General features: G+C 39.0%; 1 protein-coding gene across 1 annotated transcript in view; it reads left to right on the forward strand.

The window, feature by feature from the left end:
* Positions 1–13,720, forward strand: part of SPTLC3 (serine palmitoyltransferase long chain base subunit 3) — a 149,859-nt gene extending 136,139 nt beyond the window's left edge. Inside the window, exons 10-12 of the mRNA XM_033095399.1 lie at positions 288–423; positions 8,788–8,917; positions 10,564–13,720. Of these exons, the coding sequence (XP_032951290.1) occupies positions 288–423; positions 8,788–8,917; positions 10,564–10,677 (380 nt within the window). The 3' untranslated portion in view covers positions 10,678–13,720. The remainder of the gene's footprint in view (positions 1–287; positions 424–8,787; positions 8,918–10,563) is intronic.
* The last annotated feature ends 2,056 nt before the right edge of the window (positions 13,721–15,776 follow it).

Consider the following 15,776-nt stretch of genomic DNA (forward strand, 5'->3'; position numbering starts at 1 on the left):
CCCACCACCACACCCCACTGTGGTCCTGCAGTCTAGCCTGCCTATATTTGCTAGCAGTACATGGCAACACCATCCCCTCTAGGTCCTGCCATCTAGGCTCAGGGAAGTTCCCAAGCATCAGTGTCCACACCTGCTCACCAGGAGAAATTTCCCCGCCCTACTGCCATCTTGTCCCACTTAATGATGCAAGTCTGCAGAAAGACTTAAGAACGTTTGCCAAGTCAATCTGACCTTTGCTTCCATCTTTCTGGTGGGAATTGATGGATTTCATGCCTGTCTCCTTTCAGGGTTGCAGAGAGTACGGCAACTTGCAAAAAACACAAGATACTTCAGACAGAAACTGAATGAAATGGGATTCATTATCTATGGCAATGAAGAATCTCCCGTTGTTCCCCTGCTCCTTTATATGCCTGGTAAAGTAGCGTGAGTATCCAATGGACTCTCAGAATAAAGCCTAAGTCCCAAGGTGACCTGACTAAGATGGTGCTTTTTACACTATGAGGATCTTTCAGCATAAGCATTGATCATGTACTTTGAATGGGGTGCTGAGTGCAGAATTCACTTGTACGGCTTCTACAAACCCCTGCCAACTCATTGGCCAGGGCTTTTCACAGGTCTTATAGGAAGACAACCAGGTACTGAGGCCCACCATTTTCAAGCTCTGTGAATTTAGAGGAGTCACTTACCACCCTAAGCCTCAACTGTAAAGGATGATCCTGCACCTCCTCCTTCCTTAAGATCTTTCTCAGGGAGAACATCTGGAGACCATTTCGCCACATATTAAAAAACAACATTACCAGGCTGTATACTTTCTCCCATTGAACTCTCATGACCATCCTCAGAAGAAGACAGCATCACTTTAAGTGTGAAGAAACTGAGGCTGAGAGCAGTTAAATAACTTGCGTAAAGTCATATTTGTCAAGCAGTAGTAAAACCAAGAGGCAACCCAAACCCACGCTTGCTCCAGAGCTCATACTCTTAACATCAAATTTTAATGTGAGCTTATTTGGGGTTGTTTTCCATTGATCACAACTCTGAAATTGAGCATTAGTAGCAACTGCATAAAGAGGGGGAAAAAAGTTTTTTCTCAGTATTTCATTGACAATTTTATATATGAGCCATTCTCCAACCTGATGGAGACTAGTCACCTCTAAAGGAAATTAATTAAAATCCTTTAGAAATGTAAAATGTTTATTTGTGTGTGTGACCAGGTGCATGGTAGAAAGTAATATTCAACATACTTGTTGTATATTTATCAGATTCTAGAGGTCCTGACTCTTTTAACATAACCCCATTGTGGGAACTTCCTGTCTGGCTCTCTAAAAGTCTAAATAGTTAGGCAGAGTATTGAAAGTATAGAAAAGATGTTCCAAGGTTAGTAGTTTAGAATTCATGATGGGTAAGCGTGAGTTATAAGCTCCCAAAACATTGGTTCTTCAAAGTACATTCTTGTGTCTTTCTACCACAGCAAAACCCCAAGTAGTTAAAACACACATGTGAGTTGTTCAGCGTGCCAAATCTTCACCACCACTCAGCCCTTCATTCACAGATCTGCATCAGAATATGAATGCCTAGAGTGCCAAAAAAGACTGTGTCCTACAGAAACATCACAAGGGATACTGCTCTGTGCTAAGAGAGGTGACAATGGTGATTCAAATTAGCAGATAATCCAAAAACCTTTACCATTTGATTTTGGAAGGCATAAAAGAGAACCTACATTTATTCAGAGTAGTTGCGGAAATGGTGTGTTTTGAAAGAAAGATTCCACAATTAGCCAATGTCAATTTAATGTTTTATCATTAGCTCAAATGAAGACATCAAATATCAACTTGCTTTAATTTTGAGAGTGTGAGGTGCACAACACTGGCAGGTGACAGTAGGGGGTGTACTGGATGGTTCTGAATTGGATAATGCAAGCTAGAATTAGAATCTCAACAGGTTAGAAAAATGGATCGATACAATAAGAAGATTCTATGAAGAGTAAAAACAAAACCATTTAAATTAAAGACTTCGAGTTCCAGTCAAGATGGCAGAGTAGGTCAACGCTGTGCTTGCTTCCTCCCATGACCACATCAAAATTACAACTAAACTACAAAACAACCATCATTGAGAATTTCCTGAAGTCTAGCTGAACAGAAGTCCTACAACTAAGGGTATACAGAAGAAGCCACATCAAAACTGGTAGAAGGGGCAGAGATGCAGAATGGCCTGCTCCCACACCCATATGTGGTGTTTAAAAGTTGAGAGGGATATCTCAGCTGTGGAGGTCTCCTCTGAGAAGCAAGCGGTCCCAGCCCCACACCAGGCTTCCTACCCAGGGTTCCAGGGCTAGGAAAAAACGTCTTTATAACTTCTGGCTGTGAAAACGAGCAGGGATTGTGGCTGAGTCAGATGGAGGATGGCTGGGGTCTCAGGCATTCTTCTTAAAGGCCCATGCACAGACTTACTCACTGATGGTCTCACTGGTTCTGAGCTCCAGAGTGGGGACAGCAGTTCAAAAGTCTCCAGGGACATACAGAGAGGAACTGAATTGTCTGGCTACAGGGCAAGGGCAGTAGGAGCAGCTTTCACCCAAACAGAAGTGCTGGCAGAAGCCATTGTTCCTTTGTTGAGCTCACCCCTTCACCAGCATGCAGATGTAGGTGGCCATCATATCTGAGTCTCCGTCAAACAGGCTAACATGTTTGCATGCCCTGGAGATTCACTGAGACCCCATCTGACCAACTTGCAGGCCCACGCAAGCCACTTCCAGTGGCTTTTTCCTACAAATGGCCTATTGTGGCTCATGTTGCCGACTTTCCAAAAGTTTCGCAAAAGTTCACAGACCCCAAAAAAGCAACATCTGGCCTCGGTATGTCCTGTACCTCCTGCTAAGCAGCCTCAAGTCAGGCACTAGTGAAGACCATCTGAAGATCACTTTGTAGTTCATACCAAGTGGCCCTGGACAGGGCACAGGCAGCGACTGACCTTGGCCTGCAATTGAGCTCCTCCCAAGAGGCCCCAGAACCAACACACCTGATGTTCCGCTTCAGACCACACCAGAGCACCACCCAACCACCTTTATAAGAAGACACACACAACCGGCAGACTTGGCAGGCACCAAAGCCCTGCTAAAGCTAATCCTGCTTCATAGAGTCAGCCACTGCGATACAGCTCCTCCACTGTAGTCACGGCCAGTCCTTACAACCAATCAGCCTGAGAGTCAATCCCTCCCATCATACAAACAGCAACTGAGGTACAACTAAAATAGGAGGGGACACAGAACCCACACAAGGGACACACCTGGAGCACCCAGCTCAGGTGACAAGGAAGTCTGCACTGCTGGGCCCCACTGAACACCTACTGCATAAGGCCACTCTCCTAAGACGGGGATACATAGCAGCTCTACCTAATACATAAAAACAAGTACAGGGAGGCAGCCAAAATGGGAGAAAAGCATGTCCCAAATAAAATAAGAGAATAAAGTTCCAGAAAAAGAACTAAAACAAACAAACAAAAATGGGAAAGAGTAATCTAACAGATGCAGAGTTCAAAAACACTGGTTATAAGGATGCCAGTGATCTCAGGAAGAACTTCAACAGAGAGATAGGAAACATAAAAATGGAGATAGAAACCATAAAAAAGAAACAGTCAGAATTGAAGTATATGATAACTGAAATGAAGACTATATTAGAGGGAATCAACAGTAGATCAGATGAAGGAGAGAATCTAATCAGCAATTTGGAAGATAAGGAACCAGAAAACACCCAATCAGAACAGAAAAAAAAAAAAAAACCAAAAACATGAGGATGGTTTAAGGGGTCTCTGGGACAACATCAAACTTACTAACATTCTCATAATAGGGATACCAGAAGGAGAAGAGCAAGAGCACGGAATTGAAAACCTATTTGAAGAAATAATGATTGAAAACTTCCCTAAGTTTCTGGTGAAGAAAACAGACATATAAGGCCAGGAAGTGCAGAGAGTCCCAAACAAGATAAATACAGAAAGACCCACTCATGCATCATAATTAAAACGCCAAAGGTTACAGACCCAGAGAGAATCTATAAAGCAGCAGGAGAAAAGTAGTTAGTTACCTACTAGGGCTCTCCCATAAGATTGTCAGCTGATTTCTGAACAGGAACTTTGCAGGCCCAAAGGGATCAACATGAAATGTTCATAGTGATAAAAAGCAAGGACCTACAACCAAGATTACTCTACCCAGCAAAGCTATCATTTAGAGTCGAAGGGCAGACAAAGAGTTTCCCAGACAAGAAACAGCTAAAGGAGTTCATCACCACCAAACCAGCGTTACAAAAAATGTTAAAGGTTCTTCTTTAAGAAGATGAAAAAAAAATACAAATAATAAAATGATAATAACATTATCTATCAACAATTACTTTCAATGTGAATGGATTAAATTCTCCAATCAAAAGACATAGGGTGGATAAGAAAACAATACCCTTACATTTGCTGCCTAAAAGAGACACACTTCAGACTGAAAGACACACAGTGACTAAAATTAAAGGGATGGTAAAAGGTATTTCATAAAAATGGAAACAAAAAAAGCTAGGATAGCAATACTTATACCAGAGAAAGTAGATTTTAAGACAAAGGCTATAACAAGAGACAAAGAAGGACCCAATAATTCCACTTCTGAGGATTTATCCAAAGGAACTCAAACTACTACTCTGAAGGGACATGTGCATTCATATACTCATTGCAGTATTATTTACAATAGTCAAGACATGAGGCAACCTGGGTGTCCATCAATGGATGAATGAATAAAGAATTGGTACGTATATACAACAGAATATTACTCAGCCATGAATGAACTATTACTCAGGCAAGAATAGAATCTTGCCATTTGCAACAATATGGGTGGACCTAGAGGGTAGCGTGCTGAATGGAATAAGTCAGACAGAAAGACAAATGTCATATGATCTCACTTATAGGTGGAATCTAGATAACAGAATAAATAAACAAAACAGAAACAAACTCATAGATACAGAGATCATTTTGATAGTTGCTGGAGGGGGGCCTTCGGGGGTATGGGTGAAGTGGGGAGGAACTTCAGAGGTACAAATTGGTAGTTACAAGATAGTCATTGGGGATACAGAGTATAGCATGGGGAAAATAGTCAGTAGTATTATATAATAACTATATATGGTGTCAGATGAGTAATGAATTTCTTGCGGTGATTATTTCATAAGTTATACGAATGTCTTATCACTGTGTTATACACTTAAAACTAATATAATATTGTATGTCAACTGTAAATGAAAAATAAAAAAATACTTTTACATAAATTCAAGTATTCAACTATACAATAACAGAATGAGAGAGGGATTTCCCCTGTTCCTTTATATGCCTGGAGCCCTGATTGGACAACAGCTGATGAGAAAAATGAAAATAGAACTTAGAGGGAGCTTCATGTGAAAGTTTTTCTATGGTAGAGTGAAATGTTTGGAATGAATAAGAATTTTGACTCTGCCTCTTCCTAGCTGGTGGACATTGGGCAAGTTACCCAACCTTCTGAAGCCTCAGTTTTTGCATTTTTAAAATGGGTTATAATAGTATCTATTTCATAAGGTCATTGTAAAGATTAAACAAGATGATGTCTATCAGCATTTGGCATGTTGCCTCTTATATAGGAGCCATACAGTGTTAGCTGTTATTACTAATAGTATTAATAATGTGTATAAAGCACTTAATATAATGTTTGGTATATTATAAGCACTCAATCAGTAGTCATTGTTTTTACTATTACTTCTACTTCCTGTACTATGATTTTTTTTTAATTTATTGGGGTGACAATTGTTAGTAAAATTACATAGATTTCCGGTATACAATTCTGTATTACATCATCTATAAATCCCAGTGAGTACTATGATTAGTATTATTATTGTCAACTGAATCCAAGATTGAGTCACCATGGTTGCATAGCTCTCCAAAATAATTGTTGCAATCTTTACTTTCATTGATAAAAATAGAACTTCCAGGAAAATAGCAGGTAAATATCCTACTATACTCTGCATCAATTATGATATATTGGACACTAGAGGATATGTCAAACAATCTACTGTCTTCCAATTTAAGATGACTTTTAATGAGGAGCTAACATTGCTGAATACTGATTATCCACTACTTAAGGCTCTTAGACCCAGTGATCATCCATTGAGGGTAGGACACTTTGCCCTCGTTTACAGATGAGGAAACCGAAACCCACAAAAGTCAAACTGCTTTCTAAGCGTCACTCAGATTGTAGGTAGTAGAGCCCAGAATTCAAAGCCAGCTCCATTTGCCTCCTAAACTAGAGCTCTTTTCAGTGAACAGCACAGCCTCTCAGGTTTTAGTCCAGAGGGGAAACAAATGCATGCCTCATTAAAGCAACACGGGCATAAGTTGAACCCTCATTAATGTCATCGTTGGTGAATCCAAAGGCATCAGTCACTACGATGGAAAAAGTATCTGATTGTTTGGATTGTCTAAGGAAACTAAGAACAGTTTAGTTACGAAAGGTCATAGTATCTATTATTGGCAGGAGTTGCTGAAAAGAGCTTGTCCTGCCCACTGGCCTTCTTTCCTGCTCTGATGTTTCTTCAATGAATAGTTTATATGGAAAGAAGCTTTTAAGACAGACTGTTAATTGTATCAGCCAGTGTATGAGCACTTCTTTCATTTGGCTCATTTAAAAACCTTTGATTTCATTAAAGAACTGTGATTTCTCCACATTTCTACCTACCACCAAATGACAGTATAACCTCTAGCCAGTTGAACTTTTGAGAAAAGTCCTGCTGAAACTATCACTGGATCTTCTATGGAGTTCAGTATGATGTGATTTCACACATAAAACATGCACTTAAATATCAAGACGGTATTGTGTGTACTATTTGGTACAGGGCTTACATTTTCCTTTCATAGTTCTCATCACGTGTTTAGAAGATGATGGGACACAAAATGCAGTGACGCTGCAACACAGTGCTAATGGTGATGGTGATGCTGACGATGGTGATGATTATGATGATTCACATAGTTTAGTTTCTTTCAACCTAAGCCGGCTCTGATTTCCTTTGGGGAGTACAAACTCAGAGACTCATTATATAATGTTCAGGGCAATTATATGCATTAACTGAAGGAGTCTAGGTTTAGTAGTGTAAGTTTTAATCTCAAAAGTGCTCCAGGGAGGCCTCATATTAGCCTAATGAATCAACAGTCATATATTTCGCTCTACATTCTTTGGCAAAACTTGCTTCCTCTGGTACAAAGAAAAATGTGTACACAGTGAAAATGCCCCTTTGAGAGTCCCAACAACTGGCCTGAGATGGTGGGTCAGGTGGTTTGTACTCCAGCAATAAAAGCACTTGACTTGTTTCTTAGACAATTAGGAGCTCCCATCCTGTGTAGTTCATGGGCAGCCTTCCATAGGATGATCAAGAAAGAGAAAGAACAGCCTCTGTTTTCAAGCTTTCTCAGTTAGAAAGCTTCATCTCCTTAAAACCTTCCCAGTACAAATCAAAGTGCGAATCTTGCCTTACTCAAGACAAGGGTGTCAGAGAGGTGTGTGTTCGGTAAGTCTTACGATCTCTATCACATCATTTGATAACCTGCATTCTATATGAGGCAACCAAAAGACAGACAGCTAAAGGGTGAGAGGAATTAATGAATGAGTAGGCTTGCTCTCCACATCTTGTTCAATAATTTTTCCTGAGTTATGACTGGTAGGTTTCTGTGGTGGCGTCAGCTTCCAGTCTAAAATGAGACACCAGCAACCTCTTAATGTTAAGAACAGAGCTGAGGCATTTACCTCACGTGTGGGCAGAGCCAATCAGTAATTAAAGTTTCCTGCAAAGAGCAATAGAACACAAGGGAGAAAGATTCACTTGGGGACATATCTTTTTATCTGACACTGGCTCTTGGCACAAGAAATTTACAGACTTTGAGAGCTTGATATTCTAGAATTGTTACTGAGATTAGCTCTGGAACAGAAAGTGGCTAGAAGCAGTTAAGGGAAAGCAATCATAGTTTTAAAAAGTTTTGCCCTGCATCAGAGAACTTTATAGTTACATGACTTATATCTTACTGGCTTCACCTACCTGCCAGCCTCCCTGTGTGTGTGCATTTCTTTCCCTGTCTCCCCCCTGCCCCATTCCCCTGTAAACCAACCAATGGATTTATTATCCCTGAACATATCTGGGTGTGTTCATTCACATATTTAAAAAATAAGGAGACCCTTGCTATTTCCTATCTCTAGTTTAATGGAAAATAAAATCTTTGACTCTGGAGCGAGAACATGGCTTGGGGCTGGCTCCTGCCAACCCTCTGATCCTGGTCCTCAAATTATAGTCACTAAGTATAGGCTTCTTGAAATTTCCACACTATCTTATCAGTATTAAGTTTTTAAAACATATAAGTTTGCCTGTGATATATTCTTTCTTTATGTAATTGCATTGTACTAGCTGTTTGGTTTTTATTCCTAGGAACCCTACAGACAGAGGATTGAACATCAATGCCGACTTGTTAAGCCAGGGTCACATGCATCATAATTTTCTGCTTAATGTCAGAGACTCGGTCCTCAAAGTTGCTTAATGAGTGTGCTAGGACCCAGAATATACACTCAGTTACAGGTGCCATCAAGTGACCGACTGCCCCTTTTCCTTGTCAACTGTATTTGACAGAAGTTTAATAATTTAAATCATCCTTTACTTATTGTTATTAAACGAAGAGAAAGTCAATTAGCCATATTTCTATTTTTGCAGTATAATTTTGTCATCTCTCAGTTTACCTCCTATTTTGTCTTTCCTTTAGGGCTTTTGCAAGGCATCTATTAAACAGAAAAATCGGCGTGGTGGTCGTTGGATTTCCAGCTACTCCCCTAGCAGAAGCTCGAGCACGGTTCTGTGTTTCAGCAGCACATACCCGGGAGATGTTAGACACAGTGAGTACGACACAGCCCAATGGAAACTCCAATGCTGGTGCCTTGGATTCTGAGCACATTCTTTTATTGAGCTGGCTTAGGGTTCCCTGGATATCTCTTGGGAGATTTAGGAAAACAACACTAATAAAACTCACTGCTAAAAAAACAAGAGTATGCCAACACTGCCCAACGATGTGATCAAGTAAGTAGATAAAGAAGAAAATCAGCTTAGTGAAGACTTGAATCAAGTTAGTGTTTTAGTTTCATAGAAAAGACTGACTGAGTAGCCAAATGTTGTGCTATTTACTAGTTCTTAAGAGCAAAACGTAATCTAACATGCTATTTCAGCATCAACTGCCTGCATCCCCACATTTTTCATAGGCACCAAATCCATCATAATAAAATATGATCCAACCAAGCAACATGTTGGAAAACCAATAACAAAGACAGATCTATCCTATTAGCCATTTACATGAGGTATAAATGATTTGAAAACCACATTTCATTGCCCTTTGATTTAAATCTTTATGTGCATGAGTAATATCAGAGAATGTAGCCATTTCAATCAGTTTGCGGTTGATGCAAGTTTCTCATAATGTAAATGAAGTTTAGCAAACACTGTTGAGTGTCTACCATATGCAAAACGTTGGGGCAAAAAGACTAAGAGGAGAGACTAATAAATAAGCAACAAATGATAATACCAGACAGAATAAATTCACCTTGAAAAAGAAATACAGGCAACTGTGGGAACATGAAGATGGGAATGAGTTATTATACATGAAATGATGTAAGTTCATTTATTATCTATGAATAAGTTATTATATATGAAGGTGGGAATGACTTTTCAAAGGGGAAAGTCCATGAGCCCCAATTGTCATTCATTCTAATGTTAGTGACTCTCACTTCACCTTCTTCAAAGCGTTGGACTCTAATATCGTCTTCCTCCTCATTTGACAGGTTAAGAAGAACAACCTCAAAAGAGGTCAAAAAGTCATGTCCAATATCATAGGATTAGTGATATACCAGATGTGAAAATCACATTTTGTGTATTCTGGATCTTAGTTGTTTCATTTGTAAAATTGGGGATACACTTACCTGCCTGACTTAGGGGAATTGAAAGAGATGAGTTCTTGGTCCTCTCTGGTTTTAAAATCTATTATTCTATGGAGCATAGAGAGTATGGGAGGGGATGGCAAGTGGGGAGAACAGGGCAAGCATGGGAGAGAGAAGAGGATGCCAGTCACCTCCTGTAATGTTCCCTTTTGTTCTGGCCGGGTTGAGTTGCTGTGTCATGAAGATATAACCCAAATGTAATCCACAACTTTATCTTTTTCTTCCACGAGGCTATCTACAAGTCATTAAACTTTAAAATAAAGGTAAAGGGCAAACATCGCTCAGATGTTTTTATTCCTCTTCTCACACCCCCAAAATAAGTTAAACATTCATAATGTGGAATGAGACTACTAAAGAATATGAGATAAAAGTAATTAGCATCTAACATTCATCAAGGGCTGGTTTATAAGCTATACCTTAATGATTTGGACCTTTCTCCTTTTCTTTAAAATCAAAGAATTTGGCAAAAGAAGACTATAGTTTTCCGTGAGGTGCTGGAGAGCAGAGCTACTTAGGGTTTTAAAAATAACTGATGGAAGGCAAACTCTTTACAGGTTTTGGAAGCCCTGGATGAGATGGGTGATCTCCTGCAACTGAAATATTCCCGGCACAGGAAGTCAGTGCGCCCTGAACTCTACGACGAGACAATCTTTGAACTCGACGATTAAGTTTCCTGATCCTGAATGGAACCTAAAGACTTTGCCAGAAAGACCTCTTTCCTTGCCTCAAAAGGAATATAAATGGATTTCTCTCCCTTTCTAAGGATAATTTTGGATTCCATACCAGCTTAATTGAACTGAGGGAGATGTGTTCTTTAGGTCTCCAACTCAGGACAGCAGAGACAAAAATATGGATTCAGATTTTGTTTCTCCTCTCCCAAGTATCCTGCTACAAACACACACATACACTTCTTAGAATATTATTATTAATGACAATGAGCCTGTGTTTTACCTGCTACCAGGCAGCCTCTTTGGTCCATACTCTATCAAGTGTTCCAACCTAAGGGGAGGGTTTTGATTTTTAATTCAGTAGATCTCACTCCCTGTTTACTTACTCCATCTGCAAACGCGGGTAAGGGTGGTGGGCAGTAGCCGACCTCCTTGTTCCATGCATGAAAGCACCGGCTAGAACTCGTTGGTATCATGGGAAGTTCCAGGCAGGAATGTAAAGAAATGTTGCTTCTACCATTTGCCGCATTTGGATTTTGTCCAAGGACAAGTGTCAAAAGCCATAGTTAATGTTTCAAGGGAGAGAGCAGAACCGGCCAGCAGCAACTAGAGACGTCTTTAAAGGAAACTTTCCTTTTCCTCTTGCTGGTCTCCTACAGTTTTACAGCTAAGCTTTTGAGGTTTGGAAAATTCAAGACGTTTGTTTCATAAGGAAGGGGGCAGACGGCAATCACAAGCCAATTTTAGGCCTAGACTAAAACCGTAAAGTTATAACAACTTGAACATTTTTGGTATCATGGGGAGTGAATGAATGTTTAGCATGCATCGCCTTTATGACTTAAGGAATGAGTTGTCATTTTCCTACTGAATTTTGAGTAAACGGTGAGATTCAATTTCCTTTACACTTGACTCCCAAGACTACACTTGAAGAATGTTTTGATTCAAAAACAACATTTGAAAGCAAATTCTATTCAACTTTTTTCAAGACTGACACCCCCATTTAGACCTATTAATATTCAATAGGACTGTCATCTGGCATATGTACTTCAATTTGAGGCAAAATGGGCTTACACACTATTGGCAACTAATTTACTTCAGTTCTCTCTCTCTCTCTCTCTCTCTCTCTCTCTCTCTCTCTCTCTCTCTCTCGCTCTCTCTCAATGTGAACACATACTTCTCTGGAATAGTACCCCTTTGCTAATTGGATCTAGTTGGTATGGAAAAAGCCAGTGGAAAACCTTATCTTTAACAAGCTCCCAGATGGTGCCCAGATTTGGAAACTCTACAGAGTAGTGGTGACCTTTTAGCAAAGCTTCTGTAATAGTTTGAATGAGTTACAGAACATTCCACTCCATCAAATGACACTATAAACAAATCACTTCAAGAGAGGTTTGACTTGGTGTGACACAGATGGACCCAAGCTTTCATGCTGTGCACTGAGATAGAAATTCAACCCAAAGCACTGGAGTTGGATGGAGCAATATGCCCTGATACTCAAAGCTTATCTAAGGTAAAGGTGATCTGCGTGGAAAGTTTTGATGGGGAAATTATAACCCCCAGTTTACAGTTTAAAAGTGGTACAACAGTTTAAAAATAGATCATGAATGTTTTTAAATATCATAAATTTCTTCATGAATGTTTTCATGTACCATTAGCAGACAGGAGAGAAAATGGATTCTGAAAATGCTTTTGCCCCATGCCATGACTGATTTTGCTAACTAAATTCTAATTCTTCTCAATGAACTGGTACAGCACTACTTTTGCAAAGAAAACATATGTTGTATAAGTGTGCAAAGAAAAGGAAGACATGTAGGTCTTTTCTCTTGAAAATGTGCATTTAATTGAAATTTACCCTCGTTAATTGTCCAAAATGCATGTCTTCAGTCCCGTAAAAGAAATAGGAGACAAAGAGGGCAGCAGAACATCTGAGCCTTCCCTAAAGTACAGCAGGCAATAAACATCCCCTTCCATTCTTAATATTTGTGATCTTCACACTCGCCCTTTGAGTTTTAAGTGTCAAGAGGGGTGTCTTTGGGAACAGGAATCTATCATTGTTCCTTTCATGGAGTATCTTGAGTCTAACTTGTGATAGGAAACTAATCACTTAGCCATCTAGCATGGAGGAGGTTACTCTCTCTTCACCAAGATCCAAGAGTTCTGGGGCAATTTATTACTTTCCCATGCACAAGATAAAACACTTATCTCTATTCAAGGTCTGTGTTGAATATACACTTATGAGAACAACTGTAATCTAAGTGGAATGCTTCCTGAGCACAGTAGGAGGGACCCAGGTCCCATTGGGCTGGTAATATGAGTATATATTATATGTCATAGAGCACGAAGTTGGTTAAGAGGGTGATTATGAATACTGAGAATTTTTAATTTTTATAAGAAAAAGTCTTCTACTGCTAGGTTAAGACCATGATTTCAATTCAATAGGGATTACTAAATTTCAATAACTATAACAGAGCCAAAAATGTCTTTTAGGTTGATTTTATTGGGAAAGATAGTTTTCTAAAAGAACTATAATTTTATGTACCCCAAACTTTCTATTTGCAAACACAAAGACACACACACACACACACACACACACACACACTTTTCCTTTACAGAGAAAGTGAGAGTATAAAGGTAGAGAGAGGAGAATCTGATTGGTTGATAGATAGATGGAAGGTGTTCTAAAAATCATCTTCAGGAAAGCAGAAAATAAAGGATTCAGACTGATATTTGTAAGAAGGATGCATTTGCATATTAAAATGGCATAAACATATTTCTAATTTTATCAGGCAACTGCAGTATTGTGGATGTTTGCTATATTGCCTTTCAGCTGTTTTGGTCTAGCAAAGAACATTGGCTTCAAAATTTACTAGGAAACGTTTTAAAATGCAGATCCCTGGGTCCCACACTAGATCTCCTCTGAATCAGAATAGCTGCAATGCCCCGGAATCTAGATTTTCACCAGCTTCCCAGGGGATTCTAATCCATGTCAGTTTGAGAACCATTATTGGAGCTTTTGTTTTGAAAGACCCGTTGGCTCAATAACATAACATGTTCTAATTTTCTACTGATAGTTAAAGGTGCTTATACTACTAAACTAAAGTGAATTATTTCAACCGTTTCTACTCAATAGGACATTTTGTTCCCATTTTTCAAGTACTTTCTCTTTCTAAAAAAATGAATCCAACATTGAAGAATAACCACCATTCATGTGGATAAATTATCCCTTCTCTGGTTCTCCTCTGTATCATTTCCTACAAGATATTCCTTTTCCTTGTATCACCTTGTTCCACTGAATGTGGTATCTTGTTTCTTTATTTTCTTTCTACCCCTTAAAAATAGCTTCAACCTCTGATTATTTATTTATTCCAATAACAGCTTTTGAATAGGGTGAAAATCTTAACAGCTCTTCAAACATGTAATGTTCCTCTGTATTTTTCTTTAGTGATAGCAAATGTAAGTAGATTGCTCTGACCTAAAAGCTTTGATAATGAAACCTTAACTCTTAAATATATTTTTTGATTTACAGCAATAATAACAATTGTGTTTTGAACTAATCTGGTGATTTTTTGGCAACTTTTCCTGGTCTCAGTTAGAACAACATATTTGAAGTCTGTTTTCTCAGAATGCCTTATGCAGCTGTGTAATGTTTAGGAAATTAAAAGGAGTCTGTATTTTAAATGTTTCTAAGCACTTATTGTGGGGCATTGTCTTATGGTGTTGTGGGGGTGGGTGTGTGTGTGGGTGTGTGTGTGTGTGTGTGGGTGTGTATTTCACTGAAACGTTTGAAGTGTGACCAATTTCATTTCATTCTGCCTGTGAAATGTTAATTTCTTTAATAAACAAATCACCAAAATTGATGATATGAAAAATAATGTGCGGTTTTGTGTTGATTTAGTTTGGGTTATCCTAAAAAAGATCAAAGTAGAGATTTGCATTTAAGAATTTCATTGAGGAAAATTGGCAAGAATGGCTGCCACTGGCTTGCACTGAGTCACAAGAACCAATTGTGCTCATCTCTTCTCAATTCTGCATTCATTGACATTACACTGGTAATTTAAAATTGGCATGTTGGAAGTATTTACACCATGGAAATTGGCAAACACTACAAATTAAGGATCTAGAGAGCCAGTTGTTAAACATTTATCAGCACACCACTGAGACCACATACAATAATACAATATCTAGGTTAAAGTGAGGGAACAAGATTGGAAAAGGAGGAGGTTGAACTGTGATGTCATCATAACAAAGGCCTTATTAAATCCCATGGGGAGCTATGCAACTGAGATTGTCCTTTAGACTTAGCACAAAATGAGGTAAGGGAGCCTTCATGTCCTCTCCACAATCAACTAGTCATGGGATGCAAGCTACCAGGGCAGCGGTGTAGAAAGGGCATTACCTTGGGCAAGACTATTCAGCTGAAGGCATTTCTTGGGGAGGAACTCAGCTTTGAGCTGACAGCAGCCCAACCACGTAAAAAGATTTATTTGTGATCCATCCACTTAAAAAAAGTTTTACAATGGAAAAATGTAAATATACATAAAATAGAGAATAGAGAATAGTATAATGAACCCACATGCACCTATCATCAGCTTCAAATATTATCAATTCATGGCCAGTCTTTTTCATCTATCCCCCACCTCTTCACTCCCACTCCCACCAGAGTACTTTGAAGCAAACCCCAGAAATCAGATGATTTCTTCAGTAAATATTTCACTGAATCTCTCAAAGAGATTACGATGTCTTAGCTCATTCTTCAATTTGTTTCAACATCATTAAAAAATAAATCTCCAGGATAATAAAGGCATCAAAATGAGTCAAATGTTAAACTTTTCTTTCTTTACCTCATCCCCTGCATGTGAATTTCCTAGATCAAGATTAGGAATTATTTCTAAAGCAGGTACATGGTGTCTTGAAAGATAATAAATCAATCATTTTGGACTCTTGTTATGTGCCAGACACGATACAAAGAACTCTGACATACTCTGTTTTCTAGAGATAATGGACTCATCTTGGAAGGCACCAGTGTTGATGTTGTCAGGGGATTAGTAGAGCACAAAGAGGATCTCCAAGACTCTGACAGGCCACTGCTTTTCTCTGAG

The sequence above is a fragment of the Rhinolophus ferrumequinum genome, chromosome 23 (assembly GCF_004115265.2).
Source record: "Rhinolophus ferrumequinum isolate MPI-CBG mRhiFer1 chromosome 23, mRhiFer1_v1.p, whole genome shotgun sequence".
In the NCBI taxonomy this organism is placed as follows: Eukaryota; Metazoa; Chordata; class Mammalia; order Chiroptera; family Rhinolophidae; genus Rhinolophus; species Rhinolophus ferrumequinum.